We start from the raw sequence: 18,537 nt of genomic DNA, 5'->3' as shown, positions 1-18,537 counted from the left end.
GACCGGAAGGTCCACTGAAACCTGTTCAGCTTTACAGCAAGCCTCCAGCGACAGACGGTGGCTGAGCATTGGCTGGGAACCAAACCTGGGTATCCCTGCACTGAGGTGAGAATTCTACCACTGAACCACCAAAGACTGACAACACTAGGAACACTATTAAGAAAAAACTATCCCTACATTTGGAATAAACCCACTGCCTTTGAGTCAATTCTGACTCATAGCAAATCTGTAGGACAGAATAGAACCGCCCCATAGAGTTCCCAAGGTTGTACATTTTTTGTACTTTGGATGAAGGTTTACACAACTAGCTTCTCCTTAAACAATTAGTTATGTTTTGTAACATTGGTTATCAACCCCACCACATGTCAACACCCTCCCCTTCTCTACCTTGGCTTCCCTATTACCACCTTTTCTGTCCCCTCCTGCCTTCTACTCCTTGCCCTTGGGCTGGTGTGCCCCTTTAGTCTCGTTTTTTTTCAGACCTGTCTAATCTTTGGCTGAAGGGTGAACCTCACAAGGGATTTCATTACTGAGCTAAAAGGGTGTCCGGGGCCATACTCTCAGGGTTTTTCAGTCTCTGTCAGACCAGTAAGTGTTTTTTTTTTTTTTTTTTGGTGAGTTAGAATTTTGTTCTACATTTTTCTCCAGCTCTGCCCAGGGCTCCCTATTATGATCCCTGTCAGAGCAGTTGGTGCTGGTAGCCAGGCACCATCTAGTTCTACTGGACTCAGTCTGGTAGAGGCTGTAGTATTTGTGCTCTATCAGTCATCTGGACTAATCTTTCCCGTGTCTTTCGTTTTCTTCATTCTCCCTCGCTCCAGATAGGGTAAGACCAGTGGATTATCTTAGGCGGCCACTCACAAGCTTTTAAGACCCCAGATGCTACTCATCAAAGTAGGATGTAAAACACTTTCTTCATAAACTATGTTATGCCAATTGAGGTAGACGGTCCTTGAAACCATGGTCTCACAGCCCTAAGCCCAGTAATTCGATCCCTCAGGGAGTTTGGAAGTGTCTATGGAGCTTCCATAATGTTGCCTTGGACAAGATGTGCTGGCTTCCCCAATATTGTCTACTGCCTTACACCTCACCAAAGTTACCACTTATCTATTGTTTTTCCATCCCCACCCCTCCCTTCCCTCCAAACCATCAAAGATTGTTTCTTTTTGTGCGTAAACCTTTCCCTGAGTTTTTACAGTAGTGGTCTCATACAATATTTGTCCTTTTGTGATTGACTTATTTCACTCAGCATAACGTCCTCCAGATTCATCCATGTTGTGAGATGCTTCACAGATTCATCGTTGTTCTTTATCATTGTGTAGTACTCTATCGTGTGTATGTACCATAGTTTATCCATTCATCTGCTGATGGGCATCTAGGTTGTTTCCATCTTTTTGCTATTGTGAGCAATACTGCAATGAACATGGGTGTGCGTACGTCTATTTGTGTGATGGTTCTTACTTCTCTAGGATATATTGCTGGATCATACGGTACTGCTACTTCTAGCTTTCTAAAGGAAACGCTGTATCATTTTCCAAAATGCCTGTACCATTTTGCATTCCCACCAGCAGTGCATAAGAGTTCCAATCTTCCCACAGCCTCTCCAACATTGTTTTTTTTTTTTTGATTCGTACCAGTAATGCAGGGTTGAGATACTATTTCATTGTAGTTTTGATTTGCATTTCTCTAATGGGCAGTGATCAAGAGCATCTCCTCATGTGTCTGTTAGCCGTTTGAATGTCTTCTTTCAAGGCAGACTGCTACATTTTTCTCCTGTGGAGGGGCTGGTGGGTTCGAACTGCTGACCTTACGGTTAGCAGATGAGCGCTGAGTACTTGGAATAGTGTTTGTTTATATGTTATTTTTATTCAGATAGTGTAGTTAAAAAAGTCCTGAACTATACTTCAGTGATCTTAATTTACTAAAATTGCTTTTGTTTCATTTATTTAAAAATAACATTTACTGTTCTTTTTACTGTAAAAGTAAAAATTTTTTTGGTTTTTTTTTTTTTTTTACTGTTCTTTTTATTGTAAAAGTAAAAAACCCATGTTAGAAGACCTGGAAAATACAGATGAGTAAAGAAGAAAGTAAAAGCCACCCATTTAACAACAACAACAACAAAAATTTATAATCTACTTAAAAAGTACTACATATGAGTTTGTTTGAATTAACTTAAAAAGTCAAACTTCTAAACCTCAGGTCTGTTCTCTTAAAACCAGAAAACCAAACCCACTGCCATCAAGTCGATTCTGATTCATAGTGACCCTAGCCCTTCTCAGAATTATCTGGTCAAGAGAGAGGTCTATTACTGACATTTCGGAAAGCATCCTTATCACTTCACGAGCTGTCCCAAATCATGCCATATTTTAGCTTTCTTCATATTTAGTCCATGAATTGTTCATATAGATTATATCCTGTGGAGTTTTGACCTATTTTTCTCACTCATCAGAAGAGACAACATGCCTTCGCATCATCAAGACCACGACACAGTTTAACTCTCAGCATCTAATTTATCCACTATGTGTATTAATGTCAACTCTCAAGAAAGATAACACTCTTCACAAAGCTGACATTCCGTTCTAAAAGATGCCAATTATTGTTGTCATTCTGGAATTTTTTCATCAAAATACTGGAATAATCTTCATATTGTCCTCTTAAGCTTGTATTTTGTGTCACTGAAAAGTGATATACTTCAACACTTTTTTTCAGAAAGGGAATAAAAAGCATGTCCAAAGATATTTTACTTGAGTGATAGTGGGTTGGGAATAAATTCAAGGTCAAATTATCTTTCTTAGAATTACCTTCTAGAAACATATTTAAAGATGAAAAATCTGATTCAGTCTCTTTCCTTTGAGGGTAATACATTTGCCTTGAATTCTGGAAGCTTACAGGATTTATCTTTATCCTTGAAATTGTGATATACTCGTTGTGAGTTTTTTCCCTCTTTTCAAATTCCCCTTGGATCTAAAAACTTAAGTGTTGTTTCAATTAAGGGAAAATTTCAATTAAAAAAATTTCTTCCCAGAATTTACTTTCTTATAAGGTAAATAATTACATCCTGTGTATGTTTCTTACCATTTCTCTCATATTTCAAACGCCTTTTCTTCTGTATGTTTTACATGCTGCTCTTCTGGATCTCTAGATTTTCATCAATGCCCAAGTCTATTCTTTCATCCTTCATAAAATACTTAGTTTCAGAAATCCTATTTTTAGTTCCAAGAACTTTCTTGTTTTCTGATTACTCTTCCATAGAAGCTGCTTGTTTTTGCTGATGGATAAATTGCCCTCTGTGAGCCCCAAGGATACTAAGAACTTACCCTTCCGTTTCCTCCATCATTTACGTTCGCCAGGACCAAATGTTCTGTTTGTTCCTCTTGGCTCTTTGTGTCTTTCATTCAGTTGATTTCCCTAATATCTCTGGATTTCTTTTCGTATTTATAAAGGAAAAAACTGGTCTCTTCAGCAGTTTTGTGAAGGAGTCTCTACTACAGCCCTCTCCCCTGGTAAGAAGTCTATTTGTAGTGACCTGTGGCTATTTTTAATATTAGTCTTCTAGTAGCAACTGTTCCCTGAGTAAGTTGACTCTGAGCCCAAGAAGGTCTCTGAGGCTTAATTGGGAGAACTGTTTTCATTGTTGCAGTGGGTCTCTTCTATGCCTATTATGGGTGGTACCTTCTTTGGTTCTACAAAAGTTCACTAACGACAACTAATATATTTAAGAGTTAAACAAATGTAACTGATATTTATATTACCCAGCCAGGGAAGTAACAGAAAAAAATGCACCTGCATAAAAAAAAAAAAAAAAAAACTTTACAGTTTTCTCATCCCTAAACTGACTTGTTAGGTGCCGTTGAGTTGGTTCTGAATCATAGTGACCCTATGTACAACAGAACCAAACACTGCCGGGTCTTGCACCATGCCCACGGTTACTATGCTTGAGCCCACAGTTGCAGACGCTGGGTCTTCTTTTTTGTTGACCCTGTACTTTACCAAGCATGACGTCCTTCTCCAGGGATTGATCTCTCCTGGCAACATGTCCAAAATATGTGAGACACAGTCTCGCCATCCTTGCTTCTAAGGAGCATTCTGGCTGTACTTCTTCCAAGACAGACGTGTTCGTTCTTTTCGCAGTCCAATACCACAATTCAAAGGAGTCAACTCTTCTGTCTTCCTTATTCACTGTCCAGCTTTTGCATGCATATGATTTGACTGAAAATACCATGGCTTGGGTCATGCGCATCTTAGTCTTCAAGGTGGTATCTTCGTTTTTCAACACTTTAAAGAGGTCTTCTGCCCAATGCAAATCTTTTGATTTCTTAACTGCTGCTTCCATGGGCACTGTGGATCCAAGTAAAATGAAATCCTCAACAACTTCAATCTTTTCTCCATTTATTGTGATGTTACTTATTCATCCAGTTGTGAGGATTTTTGTTTTATGTTGAGGTGCAATCCATACTGAAGGCTGTGGTCTTTGATGTTCATTACTAAGTGCTTCAAGTGCAAGTAAGGTTTGTGTCATCTGCATATCTCAGGCTGTTAACGAGTCTTCCAACAACCCTGATACCCTGTTCTTCTTCAGATAGTCCAGCTTCTCGGGTTATCTGCTTAGCATACAGATTGAATAGGTATGGTGAAAGGCTATAACCCTGACCCAAACCTTTCCTGACTTTAAACCACATAGTATCCCCTTGTTCTGTCCGAACAACTGCCTCTTGACCCATGTACAGGTTCCTCATGATCACAATAAAATGTTCTGGAATTCCCATTCTTCGCAATGTTATCCATAATTTGTTATGCTCCAGTCGAACGTCTTTGCGTAGTCAATAAAACACAGGTAAACATTTTTCTGGTATTCTCTGCTTTCAGCCAAGATCCATCTGACGTCAGCTATGATATCCCTGGTTCCACATCCTCTTCTGAATCTAGCCTCAATTTCTGGCAGTTCCCTGTTGATAATACTGCTGCAGCTGCTTTTGAATGATCTTCAGCAAAATTTTACTTACATGTGATATTAATGCTATTATTTGATAATTTCCGCATCTGGTTGGATCACCTTTCTTGGGGATGGGCGTAAATATGGATCTCTTCCAGCAGTTGGCCAGGTAGCTGTTTTCCAAATTTCTGGGCATAGATGAGTGAGCACTTCCAACACTGCATCCATTTGTTGAAACATCTCAATTGGTACTCTGTCAATTCCTAGAACCCTGTTTTTCACCAATGCCTTTAGCACAGCTTGGACTTCTTCCTTCAGTACTACTGGTCCTGATCATATGCCACCTCTTGAAATGTTTGAATGTTGACCAATTCTTTTTGGTATAATAACTCTGTGTACTCCTTCCATCTTCTTTTGAAGGTTCCTGCATCGTTTAATATTTTCCCATACAATCCTTCAATATTGCAACTCGAGGCTCATATTTTTTCTTCAGTTCTTTCAGTTTGAGAAATGCCGAGTGTGTTCTTCTCTTTTGGTTTTCTATCTCCAGCTCTTTGCACATGTCATTATAATACTTTACTTCGTCTTCTCGAGCTGCCCTTTGCAATCTTCAGTTCTTTTACTTCGTCGTTTCTTCCTTTCGCTTTAGCTACTTGATGTTCAAGAGCAAGTTTCAGAATCTCTTCTGACATCCATTTTGGTCTTTTCTTTCTTTCCTGTCTTTTCAATGACCTCTTGCTTTTTTCACGTATGATGTCCTTGATGTCATTCCACAACTCATCTCGTCTTTGGTCATTAGTGTTCGACATGTCAAATCTATTCTTGAGATGGTCTCTAAATTCAGGTGAGATATAGTCAAGGTCATACTTTGGCTCTCGTGGACTTGTTCTAATTCTCTTCAATTTCCACTTGAACTTGCATATGAGCAACAGATGGTCTGTTCCTTGGTCTGCCCTTGGCCTTGTTCTGACTGATGATAATGAGCTTTTCCATTGTCTCTTTCCATAGATGTAGTTGATATGTTTTCTGTGTATTCTATCTGGTGAGGTTCATGTGTATAGTAGTTATTTATGTTGACGACAAAAGGTATTTGACATGAAGAAGTCATCAGTTGTGCAAAATTCAACCATGCAATCTCTGGGATTGTTTCTATCACCAAGGCCGTATTTTCCAACCAGGAGCGAATCCTTCATTTCCAGCTTTTGCATTCCAATCACCATTAATTATCAGTGCATGCTGATTGCGTGTTCAATCAATTTCAGACTGAAGAAGTTGATAAAACCTTCAATTTCATCTGTGGCCTTAGTCGTTGGTGCATAAAATTGAGTAACAGTTGTATTAATGGGTCTTCCCTTCTTTCCCTTCTAGGCGTATGGATATTACCCTATCACCATCACCACTATACTTCACGACAGATCTGAAACGTTCTCTTTGATGATGAATGCAACATCATTCCTCTTCAAGCTGTCATTCTCCGCATAGTAGACCATATGATGGTCTAATTCAAAATGGCCAATACCAGTCCATTTCAGCTTACTCACGCCTAGGATTTCAATGTTTATGTGTGCCATTTCATTTTTGACAGCTTCTAATTTTCCTAGATTCATACTTTGTACATTCCACCTTCCAATTACTAATGGATGTTCGCAGCTGTTTCTTCTCATTTTGAGTCGTGCCACATCAGCAAGTGAAGGTCCCAAAAGTTTGACTCTCTTCATGTCATTAAGGTCAACTCTACTTTGAGGAGGCAGCTCTTCCCCAGTCGTCTTTTGAGTGCCTTCCAATCTGGGGGGCTCATCTTCCGGCACTGTATTAGACAATGTTCTGCTGCTATTCATAAGGTTTTCACTGGCTAATTCTTTTCAGAAGTAGACCGCTGGGTCCTTCTTCCTAGTCTGTCTTAGTCTAGAAGCTCAGATGAAACCTATCTGCCATGGGTGACCCTGCTGGTATCTGAATACCAGTGGCATAGTTTCCAGCATCACAGCAACACCCGAGGTCCCACAGTACGACAAACTGATAGACATGTGGGGGTGAATTGACTTAGATGCAGGGAAATGAGCATTTTTAGAACTCAGTTCTCCTAAATACAGGTTAGGTGTTTTAATTCTACTTTATAGGAGAAAATGAGTCATACATCTATTTTGAAATAAGTATGCCATATGAGAACATATTTTCATTGTATTTCTACATTAAAAGATATAGACAAGAGAATTACAGTTAGTGTTTAGGGGTGAGCTGAGGAGGGAATAGAACACAATCAATAGCTGAAAGTGCTAAGTGTAAAAGCCAAATCGACATAAAAATAAAATCAAATACCACAGCACTCCATATACTCTCTGAGTTAGTTATCATACATTGCCTTTCTGCTAAATATCAGTCCAATGTATGAACTGATTCTACAAAGTATAAATTAACTGACATTTTTTTCCTCTAAAAGTAGAACTGATATCACTACAAAAATTTTGATGTTACTAAAGGAAACTGACAAAAATCACCCAGTCTCAGCTATACCACCATCAATATTTATTACATAGAGGTCCATTTTTTTTTTAGATGAAGTACTTTTATGCAGAGAGGATGACACAGCTAAAGCTGAGCTTATTTAAATGTTGCATATATAATTAATAATTTTAAACCAAGGTGTTTTTTAGTTTTTTTTAGGGTTCTGCCCAAATTCACCCTTTATGTAGAGTTTCAGTCTTTAATACTCAGCAATATCTCAACTACTATAATTATGTGACAGACTCACTTTAAGTTGCTAGGCATTGGTAGAAACTCAGTTTTTAGGGAAAATCATCAAGCTAACATATTTTTTTGCAAAAACCCTGTTAGTTTTGTTATCTGCAATAAGCAATTTTACATTTTTTGGGGGGGCAAGTACACTTGAAATTTACATGAACTTCAAAGAGAGGGATTTACCAGACTATTATGTAACAAAATTTAAAGGTAATAGTATATTCATTTAGAGACACCCAGAAAACACCTGAGCTGTAACCACAATTTCCCATTTATTTTTTTTGATATATGAGTAAGTCAAGTAAGAATACAGAACTTATGTAATTTTTACAGGCAATGCTAAAGAGTGAATCTTTACAGTTTATGGGTAATTTAAGTATTCATAATTTATTTCCTTGTTTTTTCCATCTGACATATATATGTGTATATACACACATATTTTACATATACATATATATTCCCCACCCTTTACAATACATGCCACATAAAATTTAGAATTCTTAAGTTTCGGAAATAGGCTGATATAATTAATCCACATAAACCACATGATAAAATCTGTATTGATTTAAAAGCAGATTTTCAAATATGAGAATGGTACAGATTTTGTTTGCTTAAGATTCAGGTAGAAGCAAGTTTGATGATGTTTGTTAAAAAACCTCAAAAATTACAACTCAGATCTCTGTATATAAAGTCACAAAATAGAGAAGAAAAAGTAGAGCAAGCAGAACTCTATACTGGAATTTCTTTTAATTGGTCATTCAAGTGGTCATAAAGAAAGAAGATCTCACTGCTTACTATGATACATGCTCAGCCCTCTGCGTCTAACAGATTCCTAAGTGTCAATTTATTTCCTCTGAGTGCTGATATCACAGGTTTATGTGAAAAATAAAAGTTGATGAAAATCAGATATGGTGCTTACTGCTACTCAACAACTCCAGAACAGGTTTAATTAAGGAAGCTGCTAATAGTCCTAGTTAAATAATATTCTACTTTTTTTTAAGTGGGTTGCATTTTTCATAATACCTAGTGAATATACTGGAAGTTATTAAACAAGCCATTTGGGAAGCAGGAAGACTAAAATACTCTTTAGATGGGAAATGGAAGAATCTTTAAATCTAGGTATACTAATATGCAAACTCCTTTACCTTTTGTCTTGATAAAACTCTCTTTCCAGTCTAAATTCCCAGTAATCAAATATTTTGATACCTATTTGGACATCCTAAAAACACCCTATATAACCCCTTCCTATAATCTGTATATGTCTAAGATCAAAAAGTTCGCCTTAAAACTTCCTATGCTTCCTCCTACTTAGCGTTAAACTGTTAACATCATATAACCCATTTGATAAAAATTTCTGGTATATTTTGACTTAACTAATTTTTTTTTTATCTCCTGAGTTATCAGCTGTTATAACTCCATCTATGCATGTACCAACAGTAGTATTTTCTCAAAGTTCCTGTAAATATAAAACTGAGGAAAGGAGTTTTACAAATTATGACAATATACTTATAATAGCACAATTTGCTGTTTTAACACTGAAAAAAAAATAAGACTTCAAATTACTGGTGATTTTGTGTATTTTAAGACACAGAAATGCACTCAGTAAATACCAGTGAGTAACAAGAAATCACTGTCTTTTCAAGTTTCCTCATCTGTTCTACAGCGGACTCTGCAGCACGTCTATTTACCACGATGGAGCATCCCCTTGGTTAAGATGAAGTATGCAAGTAAAGTTCACAGCAGCTGCTTAATAAACAAGGCCAAATTACTGGCAAAGGTAAGAAAAATGTGACTAATTTTTCTTATAATGGCATTTTCAAATATGTCCATTAAGCACTCTAAGCAATAAAATCAGTGCCTGCGAACTTGTAATAGCATTTCTACTTTGGCAGTTAATGAGTGTCAGAAAGTATCAGGGGAGGCATTATGTGACCAGGTTATGGCTTACAAACATGATCTGGCTCTCCGAATATGACTGAGTTCTGAGCAGTGCAGTAAGAAGCAATTATCTGTAGCAGATACGATTACTAGAATTTCTGCACAGGAAGATAATAATGGAATAAGATTGTGGGGAAAGAACTGAAGTTAAGAGGGAAAATACAAAAGAATTATGCAAATTTAAAAGTACCACACATTTGTATAAAATAAGCTGTATTAAACAGGAAATGTATCCTCATAACAATATCATGAATGTCTGATACACTTGACATAAATCTTCTACACAAAGTGTGGTCCATGAGATGAGGTCAGTCTGCAAGCTGTTTACTACTGATTGGTGATGAAATAAGGAGCTTGTACCAAAATGGAAATCAATTCTATCACTAGTACACTGTTCATAGTTCAGCTGACACAGCAAGGCTTTCTGATGAAAGGAGAGGTGCACTCATCTACGTTCTGGCACAAACTCCTTCTACCGAGGATGAAGGACAGTCTGTGGAACAGCTACTCTGAGTAGCACTGTATAAAACACAAGGTTTAATGGAATAAACCATCATTTAGAATGCTACATCTGTAACATCGTTTAATTCATCCCAAATTTATGAAGTTCTGAAGTTCATAGTCTTGGTTATATTCTTTATATTCGCAGCACTTAAAGTGTATCTGTCACATGGCATGAAATACCAGGATGGGTAACAATATTATAAGGCTCCATACATAAAAGCATCTATATGGGCAGTTAATTAATTCTCTATAAAATATTAGAATATTCTGAATTTAGACTGAGTGAAGTTTGATACAGTGAAGCTCTAACAAGGACCTCATGTAAATTAAGTGATAAGTTTTGGGTATTTTCATCAGTTTTTCAGCAACTCCAAAATCTTTGTATGATACTTACTGATGATTTTTGCATCATTTCTTGAGGGACTTTGATCAAGCAATAATTCAGGCACATTCACCATGTAGAAAATAAATATTCTGAAAAATCAATACATAGCTGATGAACACGTGCAACAATCAAGATCAGTGAAAATCAAAAAGGCTCTAGACAATGTGCTCTGCTCTAAGTAAACATTTAAGTTCAAATAAGATTCTTTTCTCCTTCTGCGGGAGAAATTTGTTGTAGCACTTCTTTTTAATAGAAAGTTTATAACCACAACTACTTTTCACATCTACAGTTTTCTGAAAAGACCAAAATTAGAGTTGGTAGGCATAATAAATAACAAGAGAATTAAAATATTATATAAATATTTAATAATTTTCAGATTTTCTTACTTTCTCATGGAAGCTAATGCAATTTCAGCTATTATAACCTGACTGCACACAGCACAAAGATGTTCAAATAACTTTCAACTTGTAACTGGTAGATGGGCTTACATAATACTTTGAAAGTCAAAACTGACAGAGGTTAGTGGATGATTATGTTAGTTTCTCTTTGTCTTTATTCAGCTATATTCCCAGCGCCTGAGCAATGTTTAACCCATCATGGGTGCTCAAAAACAGTTGAATAACTGAGCTAAAGGAAAAAAAGGAAGAGGAGTTTAGGATGACTCCTAAGTATATGAGTAATATTTATAGGTGAATGATGATACCGCTGATAGAGACAGAGGAACATGGATGAATGGGGAAAAAAGAAGTCCCATTTGGGTACGCTCATTTTTGAGACTCCTGTGGGGAATTTAAGTGGTAATATCTGGATGGCAGCTAAATATATAGGTCTAAAGCTTAAGAGAAAGTTCTAGGATGGAGATATATATGTGGATGTCCTCATATACACTGTCAATGCAGGTAAACTGTACCTGGGAGAATATGTAGCATGAGAAGAGGTTCCAGAAAGTAAAAATCCTGGGAAAAGCCAACACTGGGGAGTGTGAGAAAGGAATGAAGAACAGTTTGGGAAGCTGATGATTACTAGGAGAGAATTATGTCTCAGAAACCAAAGGCAGGAGAATTTTAGGAAGAACAGTATAGTCAACACTGTCAAATCCTACACAGAGATTAAAAAGGACTAAAATGCAGCTGAGAGAGATCATCTGTGATCTTAATAAAAACAGGTTTGATGGAGCAGTAGAAGCTGAAGTAGAAATCAGCCTACGATGCTTGGTTGTGAAGGGAAGGGTACAGGTGATTACATCAACAGGGAAGGGCAGTAAGAGATGTTGTGGAGGGATCCGTGTAGATACATGTGAACCAAAATATTATCACAGGATTGTGTCCAGCTCTACCTCTCTTCTCTCCACCCAAATCACACCCTCCTCTGCCACCTCCCTCCCAACAAATGCCTTAACAGCCTGGAGTATGTCCTTCTATGTACTGCTCCATGCTTATAAAATCTTACACAAATAAGTTTTTAAAACTTATTCACTTACAAAAATGGGATATTATGATTAATTTATTCATCTTGGCTTTTTCCCACTAAAAACAGTGCTGCAATAAACATAGTTCACTATGAGTCGGAATCGACTTGACAGCAGTGGGTTTGGGTTTTTGCTATACCCAGAAATGTGAGTATTAGATCAAGGGTTATAAGCATTCGTAAAAACTTTTTTTTTTTTTTAAATGATGGTAAAATTCAAACTTACGCAAGTAGATGGAACATCATATAGAACCCCATGTGCCTATCAACCTTTGGCCAATCCTCCTCCACATGTGCCTCCCCATTCGCCCCTGTATTATTTTGAAGCACACTGCACTCATCATTATCATTTTATCCATAAATATTTCAGCATGTATCTCTAAAGACAACAGCTCGTATATTTTGTTAGCTGTTGCCAGACTGTTTTTCAAAAACACTTCACATTGTCTCCCATTTTATTCCTTCTCCTATTACGTAACCACTTTTACTAGTTTTTGGTTTATTCTTTATTTTTTGAAAATTAAAAAAAAAAAAAATACATATTTAATTCTTAAATGTCTGCAACCATCTTGGTTTTACCCGAACTTGGCTAGGCATAGGCTGCTTATGCTGCCGTTCTTCTCTTAGTAGTCTATCTTCCATTGCTGTAAATAAGAAGTCCAATGACAATCTAACAGGCTTTCTTTGTAGGTAACCTGTTACTTTTGGAACTAATAAATTTTATCAATATATGTCTAGGGGTGTGTATGTGTATGTTTTCATCAATTCACCTGCAGCTCACTGAGCTTTATAAATTGATAGGCTCAGATTTCCCTCAATTCAGGAGTTTTCTTCCATTATTTGTATTGTAGTGTACTGTCTAGCCTCCATCTGTTTCTTTTTCTCCCTTTTAAAGTCCCATAAATATTATTCACATGTTAGATCTGTTGGGTCTCCTGGACTTATCCTCTAAGTGTTTTACTGATTCTTTCACAATTCTTTCCCTTTTGTATTTTGCTCTGTGTTGTATTTATTTTACTTGATTTTCGGTCCAATAATTTAAGTCTGAACAGTAAAAACATCCCATTCAACTCACCTACTAAGTTGTCTGTAAAATGTCTGTAAAACCAAGCTTTTTTATGCCATTCTTGAATTTTTTAAGCGCTCCTTTTTGTTGTTGTTGAAGTTATTTGCTTCCTTTAGTAGCTTTATTTAGGTGGGCTAACATCCTATTTGTGTATACTGATCATTCTCTTGAGTTTCTAGGCAATCCTGGAGTGTTGTGACTTTTCTCTGTTGGCTCACTGTTATCCACTGCTGGTGCAGTGTAAATGGCAGCTCTCCTGCAAGTGGTAGAAGGCGAAGTGGCCTTCACTCCTGTGAATGCCAGCCAACAGCTGAGACACCAAGAGGAAGCCTTCCTGTTCTCTGATCCCAATTCTTCTCATACTTTCACAGCCTCAGCAATGGAATAAACTCAGCCTACAGGTTCAGCTATTCCTTGGATTTATAGGGGCTGGAGAGTACTGGCAAGATGCCTAAAGGCCAGTCTCCCCCACCTCTTCATTCAAACATTTACTGAGCAATATTTATGTGCTAAAAACTTAAAAAAGTTTACATTTACGAGAAGGTGAAGAGATAAGAGCAGATATGAAAAGCAGAGTTCCCACCTTTACAATTCTGCCTATAATTGTAGCTCCATTCATTAATATTATCTCCATTCATTAACACGTCAACCCTTTAACCAAGGGCTATCTACCCCTGCAGTATGAAGGGATCATTTTTATATGGTCTTTCTTGCCATGGTCTTCTAACTCCCACCAAACGACTGGGTGGGACCACACAAATAAGGTGTATTCAACCCTAAAAAGGGGATTGGTTGGTTTGCCATCCCACTAGGCTTAAAATGAGCCACCCCAGAGGTGGGAAGTGAGGGTCTCATCACCGCTAAGAAAGAAGAGCCAGGAGTGGAGTGCATCCCTTTGGACTCGGGATCCCTGCACTGATAAGAGACTGAGAGAGAGAGAGAGAGACCTATAACACCAAAGACAGAGAAATGTGGCAGCAGAGAAACAGCAGCAGCAGAGGCAGACCAGCAGGAGACGGTGTGGTGGGCTTCCTGGCCCAGGATGTGAGAAGCTGAGTGCCTTTGGGCAGGAGGTTTGCTATCAGAGTAGGGTGCCTCCAGGCACTTGGTGGAGCTACTCGTGGAACTACAGCTAAGCACCCTCTGGAGATTTACCAGTGGAGTAGTGTGCTGAGGCATGCATCAGCAGAGGGGCCAGAGAGAGGCATGCCTGTGGGCACCGCTGAGAAGAGGCTCTTCTGACTGAAGAACTGTATCCTAAATGTTCCTAAACTGAACTGTAACCTGCTACTTCCCTAATAAACCCTGTAATTTTGAAGACTGTGAGTTCTGTGTGGCCATTGAACGAATTATCAAACTCAGTAGAGAAGTGGAAGAGTGCCATGGGAGGGACAATTGGAAGGTGGATGCATGACTGACCTCCACCTCACAGGCATCAGCCTTGGGCTGTAGATCTTAATTCTCCTTCTTCCTCCTGAAGTTAGCTGAGGTCAGACGCCCCCACCACACCATTTTTACAGTTTGGTAAAAGGCAGAAGTGGGATTCATAGCAATGGCTCCAGACTCATGGAAACACAGGCCTTAGGAAGAGAAAGAACAAAGGAGCTTGGGAAGTGAAACCTCTGGTTCTTAGATAATTACTTTGGTTATTGTTATCTGTAACGGCTGAAAGGAAAGTAAGAGATGTTATGCTGCAGCTGAGGGAAGAAAAGCCTTCTGGAGGGGCCTAGGGCAAAAGCCAGGCAGGATAAACAAGATAATTGATAGGGGGCTAGGGTCTACTGGTTCCATCCAGCCAGAGGCTCAAGCCCATGTGCACATGAATGGAAAGACAGTCAAGGGTTATGCGTTTATCTCCCCCAAATGTCTGTCAGTTTGCCATACTGTGGAGGCTTGCGTGTTGCTGTGACGCTGGAAGCTATGCCACCGGTATTCAGATACCAGCAGGGTCACCCATGGAGAACAGGTTTCAGCTGAGCTTCCAGACTAAGACAGACTAGGAAGGAGCCAGCAGTCTACTTCTGAAAAGAATTAGCCAGTGGAAACCTTATGAATAGCAGTGGAACACTGTTTGATATAGTGGCAGAAGATGGGCCCTCAGGTTGGAAGGCACTCAGAAGACGACTGGGGAAGAGCTGCCTCCTCAAAGTGGAGTCCACCTTAGTCATGTGGATGGAATAAAGCTTTCGGGACCTGTACTTGCTGATGTGGCACAACTTGAAATGAGAAGAAACAGCTGCAAACATCCATTAATAATCGGAACATGGAATGTACAAAGAATGAATCTAGGAAAATTGGAAGATGTCAAAAATATAACGGAACACATAAACATTGAAATTCTAGGCATGAGAGAGCTGAAACGAACTGGTATTGGCCATTCCGAATCGGGCAATCATAAGGTCTACTATACGAAGAATGACAGCTTGAAGGGGAATGGTGTTCCATTCATCATCAAAACAAACATTTCAAGACCTATGCTGAAGTACAACACTGTCCCTGACAGGATAATATTCATAACCCTACAAGGAATGCCAGTTAATAAGATTATTACCCAAATTTATGCACCAACCACTAAAGCCAAAGTTGAAGAAATGGAAGATTTTCACCAACTTTTGCAGTCTGAAATTGATTTGAACATGCCAACACGATGCCCTGATAACTACTAGTCATTAGCATACGGAAGTTGGAAATAATGAAGGATTGGTCGTTGGAAAATATGGACTTGGTGACAGAAACGATGCCAGTGATTGCAGGACAGAATTTTGCAAGACCAAGACTTCTTCATTGTAAATATCTTTTTTCACCAACATAAATGACGACTACACACACAGACCTCGTCAGATGGAATACAAAGGAATCAAATTGACTATATCTATGGAAAGAGACGATGGAAAAGCTCAATATCAGCAGACAGAACAAGGCCAGGGTCTGACTGTGGAACAGGCCATCAATTGCTCATATGCAAGTTCAAGGTGAAGCTGAAGAAATTAGAACAAGTCCACAAGAGCCAAAGCACGACCTTGAGTATATCCTACCTTGATTTAGAGAACACCTCAAGAACAGATTTGACGCATTGAACACTAATGACTGGAGACCAAACGAATTGTGGAATGACATCAAGGACATCATACATGAAAAAGCAAAAAGTCATTGAAAAGACAGGAAAGAAAGAAAAGGCCAAAATGGATGTCAGAAGAGACTCTGAAACTTGGTCTTGAATGTCGAGTAGCTAAAGCAAAAGGAAGAAATGATGAAGTAAAAGAGTTGAAGAGAAGATTTCAAAGGGTGGCTTGAGAAGACAAAGTATTATAATGATACGTTCAAAGACCTGGAGTTAGAAAACCAAAAGTGAAGAACACATTCAGCATTTCTCAAGCTGAAAGAACTGAAGAAAAAAATTCAAGCCTCACGTTGCAACACTGAAGGATTCTATGGGGAAAATACTAAACCAATGCAAGAAGCATCAAAAGAAGACAGAAGGAATGCAGAGTCACCATACTAAAAAGAACTGGTTAACATTCAACCGTTTCAGTAGGCAGCATACGATCAGGAATCGATGGTACTGAATAAAGGCAAGACGTCTAAGCAGCACTGAAGGCCTTGGGGAAAAACCGGCCTCCACGAATTGACAGAATACCAACTGAGGTGTTACAACAAACGGATGCAGTGCTGGAAGAGCTCCCTGCTCCATGTCAAGAAATCTGGAAGATGGCCGCCTGGCTAACAGACTGGAAGATATCCATATTTATGCCTATTCCAAAGAAAGGTGATTTAACTGAATGCGGAAATTACTGAACAATATCATTAATGTCACATGCAACTAAAATTTTGCTGAAGATCATTCAAAAGCTGCTGCAGCAGGGAACTGCCACAAATTCAAATCAGATTCAGAAGAGGACATGAAACCAGGGACATCACTGCTGATGTCAAATGACTCCTGGCTGAAAGCAGAGAATACCAGAAGATGTTTACTGCGTTTTACTGACTATGCAAAGGCATTTGGCAGTCCGGATCATAACAAATTATGAATAACATTACAAAGAATGAGAATTTAGTCCAACAATATCATTAATATCACATGTAAGCAAAATCTTGCTGAAGATAATTCAAAAACAGCTGCAGCCGTATATCGAAAGGGAACTGCTAGAAATTCAGGCTGGATTCAAAAGAGAAAGTGGGAAGAGGGTATAGCATTGCTGATACCAGAGAAATCTTGGCTGAAAGCAGGGAATACCAGAAAGATGTTTGAGTCGGAATATGAGTTGGAATACGACTCGACGGCAATGGGTTCGGTTTTTGTTTTTGTTGGATCAGGCACACCTTAGTCCTCAAAGTGATATCTTTGCTTTTTAACACTTTAAAGAGGTTTTTTGAAGCAGATTTGCCCAATGCAATGCATCATTTGATTTCTTGACCGCTGCTTCCGTGGGGATTGACTGTGGATCCAAGTAAAATGAAATCCTTGACAACTTTAATGTTTTCTCCATTTATCACGATGTTGCTTACTGGTCTAGTTGTGAGGGTTTTTGTTTTCTTTATGTTGAGTTGTAATCGATACTGAAGGCTGTGGTCTTTGATCTTCATCAGTAAGTGCTTCAAGTCCTCTTCACTTTCAGCAAGCCAGGTTGTGTCATCTGCATATCACAGGTTGTTGATGAGTCCTCCTCCAACCCTGATGCTGCGTTTTTCTTCACACAATCCAGCTTCTCAGATTATTTGCTCAGCACAGAGACTGAATAAGAATAGTCAAAAAGATATAACCCTGACACACACCTTTTCTGATTTTAAACCCCTTGTTCTGTTCGAACTACCGCCTCTTGGTCTATGTACAGATTCCAATGACCACAACTAAGTATTCTGGAATTCCCATTCTTCACAATGTTATTCATACTTTATTACGATCTAGTCAAATACTTCCATGTAGACAAGCAAACATCTTTCTGGTATTCTCTGCTTTCAGCCAAGATTCATCTAGTATCAGCAATGCTATCCCTCATTCCACTTTCTTGACTCTGGCCTGAGTTTCTAGCAGTTCCCTCTCAATATACAACTGCAGCTGCTTTTGAATTACCTTCAGCAAGATTTTTCTTGCATGTGGTATTAACGACACTGATAATTTCCGCATTCAGGTGGATCACCTTTCTTTAGAGTGGGCATGTATACAGGTCTCTGCCAGTAGGTTGGCCAGGTAGCTGTCTTCCAAATTTTTTGCCACAGATGAGTGAGCGCTTCCAATGTGGCATCCATTTGTTGAAGCATCTCAATCGGTATTTTGTCAATTCCTAGAGCCTTGTTTTTCGCCAATGCCTTCAGTGTAGCTTAGACTTTTTCCTTTAGTACCATTGGTTTTTCTTCACACACTACCTCCTTAAATGGCTGAATGCCAACTAATTCTTTTTGATACAGTGAATCTGTGTATTCCTTCCACCTTCTTTTGATGCTTGTTGTGTGGTTCAATTTTTTATCCATAGAATTCAATATTGCACTTTGAGGCTGCCTTTTTTT

The 18,537-nt window shown here is 38.6% G+C and overlaps 1 protein-coding gene across 9 annotated transcripts in view; it reads right to left on the bottom strand.

Moving 5' to 3' along the window:
- ANKRD12 (ankyrin repeat domain 12) overlaps positions 1 to 18,537 on the bottom strand; it is a 167,795-nt gene that overhangs the window by 47,070 nt on the left and 102,188 nt on the right. Inside the window, exons 1-2 of one of the 9 annotated variants that reach the window (XM_064294721.1) lie at positions 14,452 to 14,546; positions 10,509 to 10,588 (exon numbers count right to left, since the gene is read on the bottom strand). The exons of 7 other annotated variants lie outside the window; for them this stretch is intronic. In XM_064294721.1, the coding sequence (XP_064150791.1) occupies positions 10,509 to 10,588; positions 14,452 to 14,468 (97 nt within the window). In that variant the 5' untranslated portion in view covers positions 14,469 to 14,546. Of the gene's footprint in view, positions 1 to 10,508; positions 10,589 to 14,451; positions 14,547 to 18,537 lie in introns of those variants that run through there. One more of the 9 variants, XM_064294722.1, reaches the window with a different exon arrangement.

This window comes from Loxodonta africana, chromosome 11 (genome assembly GCF_030014295.1).
Source record: "Loxodonta africana isolate mLoxAfr1 chromosome 11, mLoxAfr1.hap2, whole genome shotgun sequence".
Taxonomy (NCBI): domain Eukaryota; kingdom Metazoa; phylum Chordata; class Mammalia; order Proboscidea; family Elephantidae; genus Loxodonta; species Loxodonta africana.
Note: the sequence above shows the minus strand (reverse complement) of the source record. Positions and strands in the feature narration are given on the sequence as shown.